Source organism: Coptis chinensis, chromosome 8 (genome assembly GCF_015680905.1).
Source record: "Coptis chinensis isolate HL-2020 chromosome 8, ASM1568090v1, whole genome shotgun sequence".
NCBI classification, from domain to species: Eukaryota; Viridiplantae; Streptophyta; class Magnoliopsida; order Ranunculales; family Ranunculaceae; genus Coptis; species Coptis chinensis.
In genome coordinates this window covers 61,955,152-61,980,464 of record NC_141463.1, presented here as the reverse complement: position 1 = coordinate 61,980,464, position 25,313 = coordinate 61,955,152, and the positions used below count along the sequence as shown (strand labels likewise).

At 38.3% G+C, this 25,313-nt stretch overlaps 1 protein-coding gene across 2 annotated transcripts; it reads right to left on the bottom strand.

Moving 5' to 3' along the window:
• Positions 1 to 325: 325 nt before the first annotated feature.
• ARA6 (Ras-related small GTP-binding family protein) lies at positions 326 to 10,140 on the bottom strand. Of its 2 annotated transcripts, XR_015203714.1 has the most exons (9): positions 9,937 to 10,116; positions 9,780 to 9,859; positions 9,608 to 9,691; positions 9,442 to 9,536; positions 5,921 to 6,026; positions 1,700 to 1,789; positions 1,468 to 1,554; positions 1,098 to 1,241; positions 326 to 456 (listed from the first exon to the last, which is right to left on the bottom strand). XR_015203714.1 is itself a non-coding variant. In XM_086575829.1 (8 exons), exons 1-8 carry the CDS (start codon positions 9,959 to 9,961, stop codon positions 1,203 to 1,205), a joined length of 606 nt encoding a protein of 201 aa, XP_086431955.1. In that variant the 5' UTR covers positions 9,962 to 10,140; the 3' UTR covers positions 1,061 to 1,202. The 2 variants fall into 2 exon arrangements, 1 of the variants encoding a protein (XP_086431955.1); XM_086575829.1 differs by lacking the exon at positions 326 to 456 and having other exon boundaries at positions 1,061 to 1,241; positions 9,937 to 10,140.
• Positions 10,141 to 25,313: the final 15,173 nt, after the last annotated feature.

Below are 25,313 nucleotides of genomic sequence, written 5' to 3'. Positions count from 1 at the left end.
GATCCAATAGTCAGCAATCAACGTATCCAAGTACTGTTACTTCGTTAAAAACACTATTCACGACTCACAACTCACAACTCACAACTCCTATCCTATAGCTCAGTTGTGGTGACAAAACATTCCCCACGTATAAGTGTATAAAACAGCCACTACGCGTAGTAGACACATATACCCTATTTTATAACCAATTCCTTTGTGCACTGGATTTGCATACACACTTGGTCTGGATATCTAAATTTCACAACTAAAAACGTAAACACAAACCTTTCTTATCAATCCACGAAAAGACTCTGATCTTACAAGTGACAATAAACCATCCCAGGTATCTCCTAATGACCCATCTTTTACCATATATATTGTATAATTCACCTGGTTATCCAAAGCGTTTAACAAACACACCAGCTCCAAAGTGATTCCAAATCAGGTAACATTAACTACGTATACTAAGCACATATTGTTGTATGCAGATAAAAGAAAACAATAGAAGACAATGACAGAATAACAGGTAATAACCAAGGCACGGATTAGGCTGTCCTTAAGAAAATATTTCGCCCCTTTCAATGGTGCAGAAATGCAACAGTGGCGTCTTCCTCACAGGATTCAATGGTTAACAGCAGTCTGACTTTGCACTAAAACAGACTACCTTCTAGAACAGCAATATAACTCTCTCTGGCGGCTGACAGGAAGAAGAGAAAAAGAATAGGTGTGAATCTCTGTTTCTGAAAAGTGGGATGAAGGAAGAAGAGAAGAAGAATAGGTGTGAATCTCTGTTTCTGAAAAGTGGGATGAAGACTGATAGAGTATTCACTAAAAGCAGCACGACTTCTGGTATACACGAGTTCTCTCTCTCTCTCTCTTCTGTGATCAATTGGTAATCCACTACCCACTAGACAATCAGCCCAAGCCCGAGGCGGGCGGGCGCATGTGTGGCTTTGGGTGAGTCCTCCCTCCTAACACAAAACCTTTGTACCCTAAGAGCACGCCTTTATGCTAGAAGATCAACTCATATACCTCACTTGCTAGTGGTGGTTCACCAATGTGGGACTAAACAACACACAAGTATTTTGAAATACTCATTAGAGATTCCAACACATATTACATGCCAATTCACTATGACAAGCTTAATGGAATATTACACGAGAAAGAAATAGGTAGCATGATCAACCTTCCAGCTTTAGCAAATACTGCTCAAGGTTCTGTTATCATGAAGACAGTGTCCTTGGTAACCGTTTAGCTATTTCCTGTCATATAAAATAATATTAGCCTCGCCGATCACAAAGAATCTGAGAATATTAGACATTTCAAGAATGTAGAATGGAGATAACACTCAAACGCGGACACAACATATAACTCAACAATTTTCCATCAACCACCCTTGGGAAGGTAGCAAAAACAATGGATATGCGCCATATGGACCTTTTGGCAGTTTAAACTAAGACTTAAAGAGTACGGTATCAAGAATTATACCTCAAATAGTTGATTGATATTATCAGCTGTCTTTGCAGATGTCTCAATAAAGAACATCCCGTTCTTCTCTGCATAGTCCATGGCATCCTTCATACATACATTTGAATCAAACAAATTAGCTAAACTGGAAAGCTCCATCAAACAAACACTACAAAGATGAACCTTTCACCCATAATATATATGCTGTAGCAGTAGCTAAGTAGGAATCATATAATGAGAACAGAATACATACTTGAATAGGGACTTGACGACTGTCCTGAAGGTCCGCCTTGTTACCTACCAAGGCCATGACAATATCGGGACTCCCATGTTTCTGTAGTTCCTGTTAGATTTCAAAATCCAATTTCACTTAGAAATCACGTTCGTTTGTTTATCAAATGACATTAGTTACTTTGCCTTGATTAAATAATTTATTCTGAATGCAAGCTATGATAGTATATGTTACATCATCGTTTTCAGATAGAGCAAATGCAATATGAGGAATTAAACCACCACAACAGGCTATGAATTGTTGCCCTATGGCTACCTAGAGATATGCTGCCCAGACGCAAGCACTACCGACACTTTCATACAGATATGGAATCTCAGCAAAATTCTACGTAATTAAAGGATTTGCAGATACCTGGATATGGGTCCTCCGTATCATATTATTTTAATCTACACAGAAATTTATTTTACTTTTATTGAAGTGCCGACTGTGGGTGTCATATTCTCAGTGTCGTATCATGTGGATCTGGATACATAGGATATATTGAAGTATCAGGTATCATAGACGTAGAGTGAAAAACTAACAAAACTGGCTCAACATTTTGAAGAATTCATTGGCCATCATGAAGTTCATAAGACACATACAGTCAAATATTCAGACAATTAACTGGTAAAGCAATTATCTGATCAAAATTTTCAGATATTCAGCTCCCTAACAATCATAAGATATCTATTTCACTTTGCGAAGAAGTTAATAGGAGAAAAATAATACGAAAATCGAACCAATATCCTGCCATGCTACCCAGTTACTTCACGTTGTCCTCAAATATATCTTAGAGACACAGAAAAGCTAAGCTTTAAATAGTAGCACTATCTTCACAATGTATTGTCCCGGATCATGCCATTTGGGTATCATGGTAGTCAAAAATTATGAACTAAACTCCTCCAGATCAGTCAATTTCAGATTCCCTGTTACGTGAAAAACATGCTCGGCCTCCACTATTAGAGACTGAACGGACTTGGAAAAAAGGCATTAATCTTGTTTTCTCAAATGATAGAATTTGGCAATGACTGAAAAATCTATTGTCTGGGAATGATTTGTACACGTGAGAGATGTATGCTGTGAACTTGGGCAGATAAGCATAACGAATAGGTACGTCCTCCCATTATAAACTTCAATTATATGTCTTATCCTACCAACATACCAAAGGTTTAGAACAAGGCACACAAGTTTGTATCTTAATCCTTTTGGATTCTATGAAAAATTGTTTTGGCTGGAAATGCAACTGCAGGTGTGAGTTGTTTAGCACCTAAAGAACAAATGGTAGAGAAGGTATGCATACTGAATACAACTATGGGAACTTGAGTTTACAAACATAATAGAATAAGTCAACAAAGAAGAAATCAATTGTCAATGACTCCAAGCCACATGGCATTCTCTTGCGGTAGGAAGAAAAACTAAACATCGAGTCTCAACTGTCCTCTGGATACAATGAAGCCCCAACCAAAGTGGTTTGTTGGATTCAGATTGTGTAGAGTCTAACCAGAAAACACTCTTTTTGAGGTTCTGATGATGCCAAACACTATTCATGTATAGCAGTATAGAGAGTATGCTAGATAGAGACGGAATTGTTGAGCATAATTGGTTGAACAGGTTGAATTCTATGTTAACACATGTGCCTTTTCAACAAATGAGTACAAAAAACACTTTAACTGTTAAATTCTCATCGATTAAAGAACTGTCTTAAAAGCTCTTATTTTGGTAGCAAGTGGGTGAAAACATTTTAGTTAAAGCAATACATTTATGGGGAAGGATAATGTCACCCACCACAAGATAACCATCTCAAACAGTAAACCATAACAAATCCAAATGGTGTCTTTGACCTCGTAACAGATTTTTGTTCCATACACCAATCTTGCCATGGTTAAACAGGGAAAACCAAATTTGAGGGTGTTGCATCCAATTCATCCAAATTAAATGATCTACGTCCATAGCCAACCAAAAGGGATCAGCTACTGAAAATCTATTCAACTATGAATCTACCTAAAAAACGAATCCCATATATCTTTGCAAGAGAATATATTACCCATATTTTAAAAATTCCAATATTCCCCCACTAGTTCAGAATATGACATCTCCCCCAATATTTTGAAAATACTTAAAATCATATATATAGGCTGTGGTTGCTGACTAGCCCTTATCGGGATCAAACCATTCTAGTTCTTTATAGAAACCCCTCCAAAAAACTTCACAGAAAAGCAAGGCATTGATGGTAGAGACGGATACATAGTTGAAAGGTATCTTTTGGTTTTGAACCTTCACTTGGTGAGGACAACTTAAAGTTGTATGAAAGTCCTATGTTGAATGGATCTCGAACCAAGTACCTTGTAGATAAACAAACGCATCTCCCTTGATGGACCGTTCCTTTAAACCTGCACACTAATGGCCTTGCGTCATATCAGGATGTCATGAGGGGCTTTCTCAATGAAACATCCTTACTTCCTCACTCACAAGTAAGGTTCTACCAGGTGATCCTCCAAGTCATCATCTGTATCATGTTAAGTATCCAAGTATGAATCGAAGTTTATATAAGCTGTCTATTATTTTCATGTATAGTCATATATTAAGTTTTCATGTGCACGGCATGTGCCTATATCTCTCTAGAAATAAATTGGTGGTGTGTACAGATATCACACATACTTTTACCCTAAAATTGTTTTTGTTATCCTTCCTCTGATAAATATCCTCCACATAGAGACCCTAACATGCACAGTTTTCCTTTGACTTCTTCACTACTTATATAGTAAGCTCTAGTTGTCCAGGTATTCTTCTCAGCTGAAACTTGTACACAACAATATTAAAAGGGGTCTTCTTGGATAAGGAGCTTTTTATACTATTGTCAATAAGTTTCAGCTAGGAGCCTGAGAAGAATACATGGACAACCAGAGCTTGCTAAAAAAGTAGTGAAGATGTCAAAGCAAAATTGTGTACGTCAAGGTTTCCGTGTGGAGAATATTTCTCAAGGAAAGGAGCAGAGAAAACAGTCTAGGGTAAAAGTATGCGCATATTATGTACACACCAACAATATATTTATAGAGATATAAGCGCATGAGGCGCACATGACGACTAAATATATGAAAAAACATAAAATAATAGACTACGCAGTTTACTCTTTTGATGTATGGGACTGGGAGTTAATGTTCTGTTGATTTTGATAGAAGGGAAAACAGGATCCAACCATTTGGATTGTTGAAGAAGCTGGCCATACTTAACCATGGTAAGGTCAGTACACTTAGTACAAAGATAAGACACGTTGGATTTGTTATGGCTTACAATTTCAAATGAATAACTTGTTGTGTCTGAGATAATTCTACTTAACCGTTGCAACAAAAACAATTGAGTGCTCTCTGTCCATATAAATAGGTACATATGAATATATTCAACCCATTCAAAAGCCCGTTCAAAAACATTAAACTCGACAACTGTCTCTTTATCATGCATCTATGAAACAGCGCTACATCTAACTGAGTATTTAGCCTCATTAGAACCTCAAAAAGAGTATCTCCCAATCGGTCAGATTGTACATAATCTAAACCACGCTAAACAGTATTCATTGGGACTTCATTATATCCAGTGGACAATTTTCCCAAGACCCGTTGTGCATTACCCAACCATACCAAGGGGTGAAATTTGTGGATACAAACATGTTTTCTTTACCTTCAAGTCATTGATAATCTATTTTCTTATTCTTTTAAATTGTCTGTTCATTGTTTGTAAACCCAAATTCCAAAAACAACCTATAGTGGACTAAACGAAAACTCCAAATCTAATATGGCCCTGCTTAATATAACGCAAAAGATTGTGGATCTTATTTCATGTTGATATTGTTTGGTAAGTTGCTAGAAGGGAGTATCCTTTGTTTTGGTATGACAAACTACAATATCATGGAATGAAGAGGAAGCAAAGTTCCATCAAAGCATTTCAGGTAATTAATCTATAAATCTCTACACAAATTTTGCACATTTGCTGTGATTGGTAGATGAATCATCAGCTAAGAGCCTAAGATAATTAAATGTTTTAAAACACCGTTTGGAGCTGCGCTGCACGCTACAATTGTCTGTATTACACCAACACAGCCATATATGTAGCACCACACTCAGTCCACATCCTGAACTGACATTTCATACCACATAACTAGAACACAACTTAAGTATGTTCAGCATTTCAAGTAAAAGAGAAACATACCTTGACCCAGTACTGTGCTTTGTTGAATGACTCCGGGCTTGTTATGTCATATACAACAACTGCAACACCTGCTCCTCGGTAATAAAGTGGTGCCAATGCAGCATACCTGGTACATAGATCATCAACAATTAAGATACAAACAGTCTACGTCAGAACCAGAAAAGAGGTAAGAGAGAGCCACATAGTGCACAAGATGTTAATATTGCACAGTAGATACACTATAAAAGTAGTAAATCTCAAATGGTCATGGGGGGGGGAGGGGAGGACATTAGCCTGCCAATCTATCTGGACGGTCCAATCCAAGCTTGTAACCACAATTCTATCTTGTTCGAGACTCACTTTATTTGGAGACTACTTATTCTATGCAAACCTCTCCAATATTGGAAGTTATCTCGTTTTAGAAGTAGAAGCGCACTATGATTCTACTTTGAGAGGAAACTTCCCAAATTTACATGGTCAGTAGCCCGCCAAGGCACCTAAAAGTCTGTAAATATGGAAATCTCTGAAACATCCAAAACTACGTTTTGAGACTTGATCATGCCTCCTAGACTCCTCCTTCGGGTACGTGGGCAAACCAAATACCAATTCGTTGGTGTAGTCTCTTCTCCTCCCTTATATCCCTAGTTCTTTCAGCCTTTTCCTTTTTATGCATACCAACCTAGTGGGCTGACGTTTTGCCCGATAGTCACCAAATAATGAAAGGTCATAGACAACTACTCTAAATTCTACTTGAAATGCTTTTCCAAAATGTACCGAAAGCTTTTGATGGTACATCTCTTAACCAGAAGCCTTTAGTCCTTCATAGCAACTTTAGTTTCTCTCCAAAGTTCAAAAAACATACCTTAAACTTCTATTAGGTATATTTGGAAAATAGACAAAGAATTTATACAATTCTAGGACTCCCGGTTTCTGCAAATCAGACGCTTTTGGAGTTAAGATTAAGTTAGTGTGGCTAAACCATCACACGCGTTAGAACCTTTATTGAAATCCGACTTTGATAATTACAGAACCATTCTTTGTGGTGTGTGTGTTTTTTTTTTTTTTCCGGAAAAGTAATCTTTAATGAAATATAAAATATGCATGGAGAAGGATCACACAAGACGTACCAATAAACATCTCCCAACTAAATTTATAGTTCCCTAGTTAAGCCTAGAGGAAACTAATCTTCTTCCCCATATCACATCATTCCAATAAGTAAAGACATCTTTGAAGAGATATCTATTCTTTGTGGTGGTTTGATTTGCCATCTATGCTTATAAGTTTAAAACCATGCTTTGCATTTAAAGTTTAGAATCAACATCTACCACATTGATCTATCTTCACTCCCTAGAAACATATTGACAATCCTAAGCACATTTGAATAATCAAAAATTAGAGCAGCAACCCTCAGTATTCGGAGCCAAAGTTATGAAAGTATTATTAAACCTCTAGTTTAAGAATCCAATTTCTTGTAGCCCACAGTCCTTTAATCATGTGTTTCCAAAAAGTACGAATGTCAATTGCTGTTATGAATTCTATACTTCCACAGAAAAATTCACGGGTGTGGAGAATACCTTTGCAACTTCCACTCCTCTCTTGAACACATTTGAAGCACTATATTAATATTTTTAGTAGAAGTAGTTGTGACTTTGTGAGGTGCCACGGAGAAAATGTACCTTGTTCATCTCAGATTCACATGCAAAGCTCTAAGCTTCCTCTTAAGGTGCTCATATAGTTCCTATTTCTAACTAAAAAGTATAGTAAAAACATTTCAAAATTTAAAAACCTAGATAAAATAAATTCTCATTATAAAACCCATGGTCCTAAATCACAAATTCGCAGCGATTATAGCAAGTATTTTGTACTCAATATTAAGGATATAAATTGCAATTTTCACCTAAATTTGGCCTCCAACCACGCAAGAATTCTTATTAAGGATACAATCATCGTTATCAATACTGTACGAACGATACGATATGTATCGTATTGAAAGCAAATCAATACGTATCACACTAGTGTATCGAAAGTCTTATGTATAGCACGATTCAGGGAGCGTAACTTACGATACATGATACATTCTGCATCGTGCGATACGCTTCAAACACATGAAATATTAAAAAAAATTATCCGAAAACGAGTTTTCAAGATTTATTTAGTTTTTTGTTCTCCTTTCTAAGCCTTAGAGGTTTTAGTATATGCTAAACAACAACTGTAATGCAAAAGCAATAGCTAGCCTATCCCTTTATGTCTAATACTAATTTGGGCCTAGTGGTTGAAAATGATGACATTTTGTACCATATACTAGTAGTATTGTGTGTGATAAGATTATTTGTGTACAAAACTTACATGCACACGCACAAACACATAAAACTATAATCACAAGTCTTCACTCTTCAACCCTTACAAATTTTCTGCAAAGTATGAACTTATTGCATATATATATTCAAATAACTCATATATACATATTTTTTATAATTAATTTTAAAAATATCGTATCTTACGATACACGATACGATACATGATACGATATGCAAAAAATGGAAAACGATATATGATACGATATCCAATTTGACAACTATGGATACAATGACTCAGGGAACTAAAAGTTGTTTCTTAAGCCCTCCCACCTAAAGAAGAATTGGTATTCCAATATCCAAGCATAGTGGTGATTTCAAATTGTGATTAGCCAAGAATTTAGATTTTACACTACAGACCCAACTGTGAAAGTTCCCTTTAGTAGATACCGCCAACGGAACTTGATGACAACACTAACATTTGGACAAGAAGAAAACTTTTTTTTATCCCACTCCATAAGATGACGGCGCTTTTTATTCTTTCCTGTCTCTTAGCCTCAGATGACAATAATAAATTAGTAAAAAGGATTGGTTGATGAAGATCTGATCAAGTAACAAATCCCTGAAGAGTTAGAAAGACCTTCCAAAGTTAGCATCTTTTTCCTCATTAAATCTTTTGATCCCAAATTGACCTAGAGATAGACCTAGTAGAACTAAAGCATCAAATAAAATTCACCAACTCGTCACAATATTGTTCTTATCAGAAAACAACCAAAACATCAATAAAGGGAGTCTTATCACATTTGGTACTTAAATTGATTTATTAAATCTCGAATTTACACTTATCAAAAAATTTACTCTTTTTAAAAACTAATTTCTTGATTATGAAACTAAAGTTCAGTCTCGTTTCCTTGAGAACTATGCCCTTCACTTAAATTTTGTTTTCTTTGCTGGGTCTTCACTTAATTATTCAGTTAGAAGTTAGAACTAACACGAGTAACATTACGGACTCTTTACAATCCTCTAAATAGTTAGTATAAATTAAAGCAGATCTTTGAAGTTCAAAGACTCCGATCCAGTGCCTATGAATATACACCAAATGACCCAATCAAGTAGCTCATTGCATTGTAAATGACATTTAGTAGCAACTTAACACTACACAAAAAGGGCCATCAATAATAAAAGCATTTTCCAATTAATCATCTAGAATCAAGCAAGTACAAGTGTCAGAATTTTTAATTTCCATACCTCTCCTGGCCAGCAGTGTCCCATATTTCAAACTTAACCGTGCTGGAGTCTTGCAAAGCTATTGTCTGTGATAAGAACGAAGCACCAACTGTGACCTGCAAACCATTACGATGTCAATAAAGAAGCAAACATATAAGATGTCCCATGTCACCAGATAACAACTTACTTTGGATGTAGGGTCAAACTGGCCACGAACAAAACGAAGTACAATACAACTTTTGCCAACACCAGAATCTCCCAGAAGTACTAGCTGCACACAATGATTAGTAACTAGTTATTAAATAGATTAAATATTAACTAAAAGTGCCACGTGGATATATATATATATATATGTGTACCTTGACTTTCAAATTTTTGGAGTCGGTGGCTCCATTACTTTCCGAATTAAATCCGGTCAACCGTGCAGTAGAGTTCCTGTCTAAAACAATCAAATTTTTTACTATAAAACTGATTCAAGAAATTTAGCCTTAAACTAGAATTGTAACACGGGGGTACCTGGAAGGGAAGCAGAACAACCCATGCCGTTTCGATATTGCTGAAATTTTGATTTTTACAGAAAAATTGAGTTTTTTCTAAGCATGGAATATTTGTTGGTTTGACAATTCAGACACCGCTCTCTAGATGTGGCACGTGTCTAAGTATTTTGATTTTTTGAGACTAATACACTTTTGAGTCAAACTCGCTAATTCGAGTTCGACCAATTTATGCGTGTCCAAGTTGAATTCCATTTATTTGTTTTGTGGTTATAAATTGTGGGGTTTTTTTATACGAATCCTGGAAGGGAGTAATATTCTCGTTTTGAGGAATATTAATCACGCGTTAACCATAAACAGAGATCGTAGCGAACTCATATCATCCACATCCAAGATTGATTCGTGAGCAGCTTGCTTCATGTAGGTGGTACATTTCAGCTCGCACCATAATACATTGAGTTGAATGGACAACTTCAATCAGAACGCTTCGAGTGATGACAATCTCCCTTATCCAGATGCAATCATCACCGTAGCTATACATGTACTTCCAATCACCATGATATATGAACTATTGCACCCACTCCTAATCATTACACAATTCCTACCAAAACCAACCTAACACTCATACTCAATCTCCACCCTACATATGTACATGTCAGTACATGTGTCTCAGGGATCTAGACCTTCCAGTGCCTATATAAATACCACTTATATGAACTACGTGAGACCCGATTCTTCCGCCCCAGGAATCAATGGAGAAGATACGTAGGCAGTTCACTCCGCAACGAACTCGGTCTAAACCCTTTCCCAAATCCAATTTCATTCTCCTTCCTCCCCTGTATGTAAAGGAAACCAAAACGCACTTTTACATTGGCGCCGTCTGTGGTCTCGATCTCTTGAGAAATCACTCAACATATCTGTTTCGACCAAATATGATCAAAACACCAAATGTTGATGAAAAAGACGAAGAACATAGAAAAATAATTAGAAAAATGATGGTGATCGGGAGAATGATGAGATCAGTACGCTTTGCGGTTGCCTCACGCCTCCAAATTATCGGTGGGATCAAGTCTCAAGAACGTAATTTCGAATGAAAAATAGTTTGGTATTTATATAGGTAGAGTAAAGAGTCTTTGTAGCTCAAGTAATCTTGTAGCTTGAGTAATTGTGATATACTATAACTTTCAACCGATAATTATCTCTTTGATAAGAAGCGAATTTGGACATAAATCAACGTACATTAGTGGCAAGCCATGTGGCTAAGGTTCAAAGATTAGCCACATGAGTTAATGGCCCTGTACATTGATCCATGATATTGCTTAATCGGGCTTTAGCCTGTCGATTAAACGAATAAAGTGGAGACTCCTACCAATGGGCGTTTGCCACGTAGGTGGGGTCGAAACACGCCCCCTCTTTTTGGCACGCGAACAAAGTTCATATGGCAAAGAAGAAAGAAAAATGAGCGGAATGTATAACGAAGTGTCGTGCGAAAAGAAATAATTGGAAAATTGATTGTCGAAAAAAAATCGTGAATTAGCGGTAACGAAATAATGTCAAACTAACGTATACGGGACGCAATGTAGTTAAAGAAAAGATGGCCGAAAATGCACAGAAAAAAAAATGCACATAAATAAAATTGCAAAAAAAATCGATTGGCGAAAACTGTACAACGCGTCACGTAATAATACGAAATTTGAATTCGACGATGCGTGCCAACGGAATAGCGACCATTTCAGATATACGAGGCAATGGATACGGATGAACCGGACAAGCCTTATTGAGATTTTTGAAATCGATACAAACACGTAATTTGTCGTTCTTTTTAGGTACTGCGACAACATTTGACATCCATGTTGGATAAGTCACAGGCCTTATAAAGTTAACAGACAAGAGACGGTCGATTTCGTCTTTCACTTTCATCTTTCTATCGGGGCCATCCTTGGGGCTTTTGTCGAATGGTTTTGCATTAGGATCAATGTCGAAGTTTATGACAAACCACCGGAAGGATCTATACCGTGCATTTGCTCTATTCGCCAAGCAAACACATGATTATTCTTCCATGATAACAAAATAAGCTCTTGTCTCTCATCTTCCGGAAGTTAAATTTGAAATAAAAGTAGTCTCTTCGTGGAGTTGGCCAATTTGAACTTCTAAAATGGATCGACCGTCGGGGGTCCTTCAACATTTCAATTGGCAGAGTAAACCGAAGGTCACGGATCTTTGTAATTTCTATTTTTGGCGTTGGAACTCGAGAATAGTTCGATCCAACAACCGGACTTCTTATAATCATCGAGAACATTGTCGTGGCAAATTAGAGATGCGGTTGATCGCGCGCAAGACCTTACGGACTTTTTATTGAATGGGAACTTGATGGCTTGATGATATGTTGAGGGAGCGGCTTCCATATAATGAATCAATCTCGACCAAGGATGACATTGTAAGGGGATTTACAATCCATCAATAAGAAATCAATATTGACTTCTTTCTCGCATAAAAGTGATAGGGAGAGACACCTTTTCAAACGAATGAGTAGCGGTACCATCAAAACCAACGATAGCGCATTTCAGGGGTGACCAAGTTATCAATAAAAGGAATACTGCGATAACACCCGAGAAAACATGACGCTTAGCTGAACTACCGATTGTCGATCATTATCGTTGTACACATTATCACGGTGATATCTGCAGATTATCACGACAAACATCATAATGAGGAACATGCACACCCATTAGATCTTGGTTAGTGAAACATAATGGTTCATCTTCAATAGTCTCCGTGCGAAAACCTTCCATGAAATTGATCCCGTTAACTTTGTACAAATTAGATAGATATTTGACTTTAGAACGGCGAAAGCGGTTTTCGGCCGAGTATTGGACAATGAATCAATGATGGCATGTCCAACCTTAATGACATTGTGATCGATTGATAGTTAAAGCTTGAGTTGTTACTTTCTTACGCACATATTGATCAAGTTTCCCATTCCGCACAAGCTTTTCAATTCGCCCGCAAAGACCGACAATTCTCCGTCTCATGACCATAATCATTATGAAATTTGCACCATAACGATTTATCGCGAAGTTGTTTTAGTGTCGTCAAGGGGAAACGGCCGGAGTGAGCGGACTCTTATCCTTGATTTTGTAAGTAAACTACCGCGATATTTGGTATTAAGTGGAGTTAATTCAAAATCAGTAAAAGGCTTTCCGATCCCGCTTTCGTGGAGTCTTCTTTCTTATCACGGAGGCTTTGATTTGGGTTCTTTGTTGATCAAAAGTCGGATTCTTCATTTATTTCGCTGATCATTGAAATCATTTCCTTTATTATCTTTGTCACGAGAAGTTCGAGCGGCGGCGGTGTCGTCTTCAACATTGATAAATTGTTGAACTCATTTGGTATAATGCACGCGTCGGGAAGATGGAATATCGAACAAGAGAGTTGTATAACCCATCTTTATCAAACAAGATAGCTTCTTTAAAAGCGTAAACCACCATTAGATCGGATTGCTCATAAATCTCAGCTGCAGCTTGTCGGAAACGTGCGATAAAACTACGGAGAGTTTTCACGCGTTGTTGCTTGATGTTGAAAAGAACTTCGGACTCCATTTGGGCGTTTTAGATTATGATGAAAACGTCTTGAAAACTTTTCGGTTAAGTCCTTGAACCGACGAATGAAGCTTGGAGGTAATTCGCTAAACCATACCAACGCTTCCCCTTTTAATGTAGAAGGGAAAAGTTTGCATTTTAAAGCATCATCACCTCCCGATAAAACCAGTTTGTTTGTGAAATTAATCACATGAAGCATAGGGCAACCCTCGACATCATCATATTAATCAAACTCTGGCTGTTTGAAGTCTTTGTTATGAGTAGCCCTTTGGACGGCGAGAGAAAATTTGTCCAAAATACCATCTTCAACTGCCAGATTTTCTAGTGTCGATTCAAAAGGATCGCTGTCCAAAAGAGCTTTTTTAATCATTTCTCTGACACGTTTAGGAGTTTCACCATACTGATGGTTCACCAAAAGGATCGGAATGATAAGAACCGCATTGCTGAAGTGTTTCACCATATTGATGGTTCCGATCATGAGTGCGATCACTATTCTGTTCGCCACTCGAATTCTTCGGGACTTGTCGATAATTTGTAGGATCGTGGGGTGCAGTCGGACGATTATTAGCAATACCTTGCCTACCGAGAACGTGACCAAGTGGGTGGAGATTTCTCGGCGGAGGTCGGGGAATTCGTCGCCCATTACTCTTAACTCGTTGATGGCTGTTGTGAATATCGCGAATCTCATCCTCACCACTTAAACGATCCCACACACTATTATGTCGTTGGCGTGTGTGACGTTGTGGTGTGACATATATAACATCATCATCTGAAAGTGGAAGCGCATCGTTTAAGATGGCGCTTTGTAGTAATTATTACGTCTCGTGGACGATCTTTAACTTTGAAGAAGTGCTTCTCGAGACATATGACTTACATTATCCGCATCGAATCTTGGAGAATCGTCAGAGGCAATAACCTCACGCTGAATAATTTGGCGCATTGGTGGAACGACAGTATTATAAGGTATTATGCTATCAGCGCCAAGTTGCCCTTGACCATCATGTTCGTGATGATCGTCAGTAATCACATCGGGACCTTGAGCTCTCTTGGTATCGTCATAACTTCGCAGAACGTGATCGAGGGTGTAGTATAAGAACCGCAGACGGCGCCAATTATGTTTCGACCAAATATGATCAAAACACCAAGTATTGATGAAAAAAATGAAGAACGTAGAAAAGTAATTAGAAAAATGATGGTGATCGGGGGAATGATGAGAATGTACCTTGCGGTTGCCTACGTACCCAAATTATCGATGGGATCAAGAAGAAGCGTAGTTGAATGAAAAATAGTTTGGTATTTTATATAGGTAGAGTAGAGAGTCTTTGTAGCTCAAGTAATCTTGTAGCTTGAGTAATTGTGATATACTATAACTTTTAACTGATAATTATCTCATTGATAAGAAACACATTTGGACATAAATCAACGTACATTAGTGGCAAGCCATGTGGCTAAGGTTCAGCCTTAGCCACATGAGTTAATGGGCCTGTACATTGATCCATGATATTGCGAATTGGGCTTTAACCCTGTCGATTAAACGAATAAAGTGGAGACTTCTACTAATGGACGTTTGCCACGTAGGTGGGGGTCGAAACAATATCCTTAAACCAAAAAGAAAAAAACACTCAAGCCCACGAAGCATGGTAAGCCTCGAAGCTCAAATCCAGAGTTTAGCAAGGCAACTAAGAATGATGAATGAACAAATCACCCTGCTCAGGCAAGATAATGTCACTCTCTGCGCGCAAGTAGATACACATAATCCACCTGCTACCTTAGCAGAGGACGACATCAACGAGGTTATTCAACAGATTAACGAATTGTCACAAAGAATCGACCAAAGTGCAGTCAAGAAAGATACTTCCCAGATCGTTCAAAAGATGTTAAAGACATACCGGGCATCTCCGTTCGCTGCTGAGGTACTTAGTAAGGCTTCTCCTCCAGTTTTCATTCAACCTCGCTTTCCAATGTATGATGGGAGCACGTGTCCTGGTCAACACGTGGCTCGCTATATTCAAAGCCTGGCACTATGTAGTGAACCAGAGTTCGATCACCTCCACTGTTGCTTGTTTCCGCCAGTCTCAAAGATGGCGCACTCGATTGGTTTTTCTCACTCGAGCCAGACTCGATAAAGACCTTCGAGTAGCTCACTGATTCATTTGCTAGTCAGTACATCCATAACAAGCATAAAAAAGCTGATCTTGATTCGTTGTCCCAGCTCTCCCTTGGCGAAGGCGAAACAATTCGGGAATTTCTAGGTCGGTTCAAAGCCGAACTATTGTGGATGGAAACAAGTCTAAAAGAGTCCTTCGCCACCCTGACATTCTCCAACGCCTGCCGTGTGCGCAACACGGCACTCGCCAGATTGCTAATGAAAGAATTCCCCAAGACTTTATTTGAGCTATACGCTCGAGTCGACAAGTACATTAAGCTGCAGGAAGGCTTGAAGCGCCAAGGCCTACCAGAAGAAGAAGAGGTCGCAGCAATATCTGATGACCCCCGACCTCAAAAAGCGTTTAATTCCGGCAAAGCGGAAGTCGGAAGCGGAAGAATGAACAATGACCGTGAGTTCACCGTTCTCACACGATCTCCCAGTTACATACTAGAGAAGATCAAGAAAGCTACCTATTACCGACCTACTGTACGACAACCAGAAGATCGATCAGGCATGCCTTATTGTGTCTTTCACCAAGTCAAATGTCACGAGGCTGATGCGTGTTGGGGGCTAAAGCATTACAAAGCAGGACCTCATCAAAGCAGGACATATCAAGCATTACACCAAGATTGCTGATGGCGATCTGCGCCATAAGCTCATGGCTCACAGAGTGCGCAGTCGATCTCCACCTCGCCATGAATGTCACAATGTCCAAGCTCGCTCCTGTAGCAGAGGACAACCAATAGATCATTCTCGCCACGAGCGTCATCAGCATTCGTCAAACCGAGACAATGACAGAACCATTCACATGATAACATTTCCAGATGATTCAGTAACATCGTCCAGAGAGAAAAGACGGCGTGTTGGCGCCCTTCAAGAAGTTTACCATTTTTCTTCCCAGGCCGCACCTGCCGCACGCAGTTCCGATCGCAGTTCAGGTGATATCACTTTTATGGAGGCCGACCTCAACAAGGTTTGCCTCCCACACAATGACGCACTTGTAGTCCATGTCAAAATCAGTGACTGGACAGTCAAACGCGTCTTGATAGATCCCGGTAGTTCATGTGACATTCTGTTCTACCATACTATTCAAGAGATGAATCGCCCAAATCGGTCTTCATAGACCCCATCGCTCCTCTCTACGGGTTCAACGGCTCCAGAGCCGACCCAATCGGTGACATCATACTCCCAGTTTCGATAGGAACTAGAGAAGACAAAGTCAGTTTCAACACGCGCTTTGGCGTTCTTGATATCAAGTCGTCCTACAATGCTATTCTAGGACGACGTTGGATTCATCAAATGCAAGTTATACCATCAACGTTGCATCAAGTTCTCCGCTTCCCAGGCCCAAGGGGCATGATGGAGCTTCGAAGCAATCAGCTCGAGGCTTATCATTGTAATCAAATCCTCTCGACAAACAAACAAGATCAACCTACCTACCCCACACAGGAGAACGAGCCCACCCCATCATTGGCCTACCATAATGGCCAAAGACTTGGTCGCTGAGGTCAAAGCCAAAGCACCAACACAGAACGCTGGGGGCTCCAGCAAGAAGGTCTATTCATATGTTCAAACCCCAGAGGTCACTCTAATAGTTGTTGCTCCACCAGCCACGACCCTAGAAGTCACTCCGTTATTTGTTGCTCCGCTCATCAAAATTCCAGAGGTCGCACCATCATGGGTCACACAGCCAACATTGATTCTAGATATCACTCTAGCCCCTGTTATCATGACCACAGAGGCCACATCAGCCTCTGTTGTCATCACCACAGAGGTCGCTCCAGCTCCTGCTGCCAATTCCACTCTCCCTCAAGTCGATAAATCATCTCTAGCGATCGGTCCACTTGGGGATGCATCAGCGTCAAAGGCAGCATCTCAACCTGCAGACAGAGAGCGAGTGAACCTAGGAACAGAAGATGACCCTAAGTTCATATACGTAGGGGCTAACTTAGACCCTACACTCAAGGCTCAACTTGTAAACTTTTTAGCAATGAATAAAGATGTTTTCGCTTGGTCGTATATCGATGTACCGGGTATAGATCCTAATGTTGCATGTCATAGACTAAATGTAAATCTTAATGCTAGGCCAGTTCATCAGCGACCCAGAAGGTTATCTCTGAGGTTTCAAAAAGCAATCAACGATTAGGTCGACAAACTCAAGCAAGTAGGTTTCATCAGAAAAGTCGATTATCCAGACCGGATCAATAACATAGTAGTCGTTCCAAAAAATAATGGCACAGTTCGTCTTTGCGTTGACTTCACCAATGTTAACCAAGAAACACTGAAAGATAGCTTCCCTTTGACTAGAATTGACCTACTTGTGGACCAGACCTGTAGCCATGAGCTCCTGTCATTTATGGATGTATACAGTGGATACAATCAAATCCCACTCGCTGAAGAAGACCAGGAGAAAACATCATTCATCACTGAACAAGGAATTTACTGCTACAACGTCCTCCCGTTCGGCCTCAAGAACGCTGGAGCGACTTATCAACGGCTGGTCACTGACATGTTCCAAGACATGTTAGGGGATACCATGGAAGTCTATATCGATGACATGGTCGTCAAGAGCGAGAAAGCAGGTGACCACCTCACTCATCTTGAGCAAGCATTCTCCAGGTTATGCCGAACTCGAATGAAGCTGAATCCGGAAAAATGCCTTTTTGGAGCGTCCTCCGGGAAGTTCCTGGGGTACCAAGTATCACAGCGTGGGATCGAGGCTAACCCAGACCAAATCCGAGCGTTCTTGGACATTCCCGACCCTCAGACAAATAAGCAAATACAAAAGCTATCAAGAATGGTGGCAGCACTAAACCGATTTATATCCAGGGCGTCAGACAAATGCCGACCGTTCTTGCAACTTCTTAAAAAGGGTGAGCAGTTCTCGTGGAACGATCAGCGCCACCAAGCGTTCTCCACCCTCAAAGAGTACCTGACTACACCTCCCGTCCTGGCAAAACCAATAGATGGCGAAACGCTGGGACTGTATCTAGCAATATCAGACTTTGCCATCAGCTCGGTTCTCTTCAAAGAGGAAAATAACTCAGAGAAGCTGATTTATTTTACAAGTAAGACACTCACTCCAGCTGAAAAGAATTACTCTTACATCGAAAGAAGCAAATTACTAGCATTGTTATATTCATACGAAAGTTTAGACCTTACTTTCAAAGCATCCAATCAAAGTACTCATCGACCTCCTGTTGAAGAAAATCCTTCACAAGGAGAACAAAACAACTCGCATGGCAGTATAGGCCGAAGAGCTCGGGGAGCACCACATCGAGTTCGTCCCACGTACCTCACAGAAAGGACCAGTCATGGCAGATTTTCTGGCAGATTTCCCTGTCGACGACCTAAATTGGGAACCATAAACTGATATTCCATCCACAAAGAGGAATAACAAGACCGTCTGGTCTCTCTTTGTAGATAGATCTAGCAATCCTGGAGGAAGTGGAATCGGAGTTGTCCTAGTATCACCAGATGGAACAATGATGGAGAAATCAGTTCGCATCGACTTCGTGACCTCCAACAACGAAGTGGAGTATGATGCGTTAATCATGGGGCTCCGCATGGCGCTGCAACTCGAAGTACAATAGCTCCAAGTCTTTAGTGACTCGCAACTGGTCGTTCGCCAGGTTGCTAAAGAGTACACTACCCACAAAGGTAACCTTTCTAAGTACCTTTAAGTTGTTTATCAGTTGCTTCCGACTTTCAAGAAAGCCACCATACATCACTTTTTGCGTGACGAGAACCGTCACGCAGACAGTTTAGCTTACTTGGCTACTCAAACACCGAGCTGCGCCCCTAGACAATTACTCATTGAGGTAGTTGACCACCTGCTTACCAAGTGGAACACGTCTTAGAAATCAGCGACCTATTCCCACTCTCTAAGAATCAGATGAGTCTAACATGGATGCAACCCATCATAGAGTACATCCAACATGGCACGCTCTCGAAAGAGCGTGCAAAGCCGCAAATCCCATATCGGTAGCAAGCGTTCTTTTGGTCAATAATAAGTTGTTTAGAAAATCTGCTGGCGGCCCTCACTTGAGGTGCATTTTTTTTCCCAAAAAACTACTTGTACTTTTATTCTATCGTCCAAAATAATTGATTGGTAAAAAGGCTATGTAATTGTGTCTTCCAAGTTCAAATTATACAATTATGATATAATAAAATTCGTAACTTAACAATAACAATGATTGAGTATGATATGTACATATTAAGGAATTGGACTTGTCCAGGTAACAAAGTTGACCAAAAGAAAACAGTAACATCCTTGTTACAAAGCGGCATATATATGCCCAACTTCATCTACACATTGCTGATTTGAAAAGCAATTGACATAGCCTCATATAAAAATAAAATCACAATTATTAGTGGTGTTGTGAGAGGCCAGCGAGGACTAATCACATCAAGTCTGTTAAGAACCTGAGATGCATAAGGAAGCTCGATCTCTTGGGCCCCTCCTAGTGAAAATATGCTCAATGCGATCAATTTTTTTGTGGAAGATGTCAATTCATTGCCTGATTTTCTAAAGAGCTTAAGAAGAACATGGTTGGTGAGAATGATTCACACCCAGTCCAAGGTGGTGGCGTTATTGAACATCATTTTCTTGGTCGATTTGCTACAACAGACACGTCATCAAGAGTGTATAGAAGAAGGTCGTGGTTTAGGCAAGGTTACCAAGGTTGTGTTCTACTGTTGCAGACTATACCCCTTATCTTGTTGTAAATTGGTTTGGACATTAACCTAATTTGACTAGGGAGAATGAATGATAAGATCAAATGGTGGGTGTGTAGGAATTTCATCACGAATGTTAGATTCGAAGGTAGTCTAATTAATTCTACAAACTATATAAGCTACATTATTAAGGAAAAGACAACAATTAGAAAAATCAATTTTGTTTTCACAGTATGTAACAACATGTAATATCTTAGGTTGAATATTGGGATTTGAAGGTACAAACCTGTTATTCTAACCTATTAACTCAATCTGATTCATGTCATCGCTTAACAAAGGAGAAAAGATGGAAAACCTATTATTTCTTTTAAAATAAACCTGAGCATATAATCACTAGTTCATGAATAATAAAAGAAAATTCATATATTATGTAGTATATGTTAGGGGAATGTACAAGTTCTTTCGAAATGAAAATAGATTATCCTGGGCTCTGATCAGCTCTCAAATGTACGTTTTATTATCCGTATATTGCTGTATTACAGCCTTTCTTACGCTTCATGAAAAGACAACTCATAGCTTTTATTGCCTTTTTCAGGTTATGGAATATTTCAGACCACTTATCATAAAAGTTGCGTCTTAACACCAAAAGGAGCCTTAATCACGCTTATTATGAAGACCATAAGCTACTATAGAAAATTGCTAAAAAAATAAAAGTCAACGGTCAAAGTCAAAGGTCAATGTCAAAAAGTCAAAGCCCTCAATTGAGAAGACCAGATATGGAGGCCCTTATCTCAAAATATGACATTCTCCCAAAACCTACCTTGGTCATGAAGAAACCAAAAAGCAAAAGCAAAAGCAAAAGTGAAATGTGAGGTGTCTCATTTGTAATGGAGAAGGGCAAATCTGTAAAAGGCAAAAGTAGGGGCATATAATCCAAAAGTAGGGGAAAGATAAATCATCCATTGTCTTAGGATCCAAACCATTTGGTTTATTTAATTTCTTGTCTAGTTTTTCAATTCAAGTTTTTACTTTATTGTTTGTTTTATTTTCTTTCAATTAAAACTTATTATTTTACTTGTTCCTATTTCAATCTTCAATCTTACTTTACTTGTTCTTAATTCAATCTTCAACCAATCTTTATTTCAATATTTTCAAGTCATTTCAATACCAACAACTAAAGCTTCCATGTTTTCATTAGCTTAAAACCAATCTAATCTATACCAAGAGTATACTTTAATTTTCTTCTTCACAACTCCCACACTCAAACTATAAACAATTTAGGATATGATGAACCTCACTTCTAAACAAACTCTTTTGAAGTATCCACCACTGAATACAACTTTAGGCTCCTAATTTAAAGATCGTGGTTATTGTGAATTAAAAAATAACCGAGGATCTGCAAATATGCAATATCAATGACCAGGTGTAGAAATTGAGAAAAATTATAAAGTATACTGAAGTAGTTGTATATTGGTAAGTAAATCAAAGATTTATGAAGTTCACCATAGATTGTTTGGAAGATGGATTGATGGGAGTTGCGAAGGAAAAAAGGTAGTATTCTTAGCTTTAGGACTTGTTTTTAATGACTCAAACTTTGTATTGAATGAACAACTTAAATGAAACAACTTGATTGATGAAAAGAAAAACTTTGAGTGAAGATTGAAACATAAACTTGAAAAGAAACAACTTTAATTGAAGATTGAAACATAAACATGAAAAGAAAAATATTGAATTAAAGAACAAAAAGTAAAAAACAAAACTTGAATGTAAATTACTTGAAAATAAATCCTACTCTACTCCTACATGACACTAGAATAACTCTAGGTGCATTCTCTCCTCCTACTTTTAGGTTCTTACACCCCTACTTTTACAAAAGACTGATTTGTCCTCTCCCTCTACAATCAAGACACCTCCCCATGTTGTTTTATGCTTTTTCTTTTGATTTTTCATATCTTCTTGATCAAGCTAGGTTTTGAGCAAGTCTTATTTTGTATCAAGATCATCCATCTCTAGTCTTCTGAGTTAAGGACGTGACTTTTAGTTCTCTGGTATTGAGTCCTTGACTTTTGACATTTGACTTTGACTTTTTCAGCACTTTTTCATAGCAGCTTCGAGTCTTTATAATAAGTGTTAATAAGGCTCATTTTGGTGCTAAGATGCAACTTTTATGATAAGTAGTCTAAAATGCTATGTAACCTGAAAAATGCAATAAAAGCTATGAGTTGTCTTTTTATTATGCGTAAGAAGGGCTGTAATACAGTAATGTAAGGGTAATAAATAAAACACATACTTGGGAGTTGATCATATACCTATCTGAGACATGAGTTAATATCTTACCTGATGCTTGGCATTGAACAACTTAAGCAACAATAGCTTGGTGAGGACTGATGAGTAGATACACACTCAAATTATTATATTACCGATTTATTTTTTTATCCTAGAAAAGGCTGATCTCATCATGGGTTCATAATGCATCCGCAAACCGAAGCACAACAAATTGCATATGGCTTTAATAGATCGTTTTTGCCCATGCTATGAGCTACTCCTAAATTTTGTAATCATCATTGACTAAAGGGTTGAAGAATGCATCTACTGACATTAACATGCTCTAGTCCTGTTAATCAGAATTGCAAAATTTAGTAAGGTATGCTATTAGAAAAGTTAGGTTAATAAAAATCATACATATAATTACCACAATTAATGCAAATAAATACAATCAAAGAAATTACGAGATATATTATCAATGACACAATGAGAGGGAATTTACATGTTATGCATCAACATGGACAACTACATATTCTCTCCCAAGCCTCACACGTCCTTAACATTCATACTCTAGACCGAACTGCTACATGAAGTAATATTTTATTATGTAGTGACTAGTGAGTTTCTTTTGCATCATAGTTGGTAGTGAACAATTAGAATCCTAACAAATGGGAAAATTTTGAGAATGAAGAGTTATAACCCCCCCTAAAAATATAGATGGGTTAGTGATAAAGCATTTCATTTATCATGAGGCTGAAGTTTATTCTGTACTTCACACTCCACTCTTAGCTTGTAACTTTTCTTTGAAACTTTAACACTATGTTTAAGACACCAACCAAAGTTACTATGTCCAAATGATTTTCTATCCATTACACAATTATCTTGTATCACATCTAATACTAATATATCTTTATTTAGATTGAGCTGGAGACAGACAAATCTTTAGTACGTACAATTTAGAAACAGGAGTTGCATAACCAAGTCTCTAATTGTACTATAAACATAAGATTATCCAATATCCAACCTCAAAATTTATTTATCAACTATGCAAGCCAATGACAAATGAAATTCATTGAAGAATATGTCAAAATAATTTTGCTTTTTAAAGTTCTTTTACTTAAATTGCCCGATTGAAGGAGTTGAAGTCATGTCCCTAAGATGATATATGTTAACAATATGCCCAACCAAATGTATATCAAGTGGGTAGACACTTGTTGACAACTTAACTAAACCATCTTGAGAGAAAGCATTTACTTTCTTGGCAACCAATTCACTAAAGATGAATTATCTACAGATTATTTGAAGCAAATAAATCCTCGTAGTTGCAAAAGAACATCAATTACGCAATCTGATCACCTTAGTGCTTATACTAAACGAAAGTAATCAATTAAATACTTGGTTAGATTAGCAAATGTGTCACACCCCGAATTTCGACAAAATTCGGAAAAAACATTATTTGTCCCCGACTCTTCGATCTCCGAGGTGTGACGCACTCTCCACTCCCAAAAGCCCATAAACAGTTTAAAATATGCGGATAATTAAAACCAATAAAATTTTTAACTTAAACAAAGTCCTCTTCATTATAAAACAATTTACAAATGAAAATGCAAATAATATTATCTCAACTGAAAATCTATATCACCTCAAGGGAAAACAAAACACAACACGAGATCAATGCTAACGCTAAAACCACAAGCAAAGAACCAATCTTCTTCATCACTAAAACTCAAAACTTATCAACTATGTTCATTGAATGAACACACCCGATAAAGCAAACATGCAAATCGGGTTGACATTATAAAATCTTTGGTGTGAGTAGCCCTAAAATACAACATATAATTATACATATACATACACAATCCATATGGCGTTAGTTCCTCCATCGAGTACTTTAACTTTCAGCGACTAATACAACATCCTTAAGTTCAATAACTAAGGCAGGTAGTTCCTCCATCGAGGCGCTTTAACTTCCCACTAACCACACAACAACCTATACTCATAATAAATAAGGCATGTAGTTCCTCCATCGAGGTTTCTTAGGTTCTAACTAAACTATAACCACCAAGCATATACAATCATCTATCTAAAGATACATCATTAACTAACATATTACCATAATTAGATTATTTCGGGCTTTCTTTGTGTGTCCCTAAAATCACGTCAGTATCTATGTCTTACCTAGTTTCCTGGCTACCCAATCGCGAACCCCCGAACATGTACATCCACATGCCTCCCTTACATAATGAGCCACTCGATGCGTAACCACCCTGGCGGGATGCCGCGACACCGTAAATCCTCACACGGAAGCCAAATCTATGTAAAGCGCGCCACTATTCGGCATAAAATATTGCGCATCATCGTTCTATTTTGCGAGCGGAATAATCAAACCCACTATTCGACTCGCCCGGAGGAGAGCCGAAGGCCATTCAAATTTTAATCGAAACGCCGAAGTAAAGGCCCGAAGGCCATGGATTAAGATTAAGCGCCCGGAAGGGCCAATCACATGAGTTGTGGTAGTCGAGGGTTCTAGGATTTTCGTTATGTAATTTATTCAGTGTCATACATTAATAACTCATAAATATTTATACTATATCGCGTGGGGTCAATTACCTTATTGCACTAAGCCATAATATCTAGAAACATCTCAATTATATCTCATAGTCACTTTCATTATTTCACGTGCCAATATATTATCAGACTACACCACAT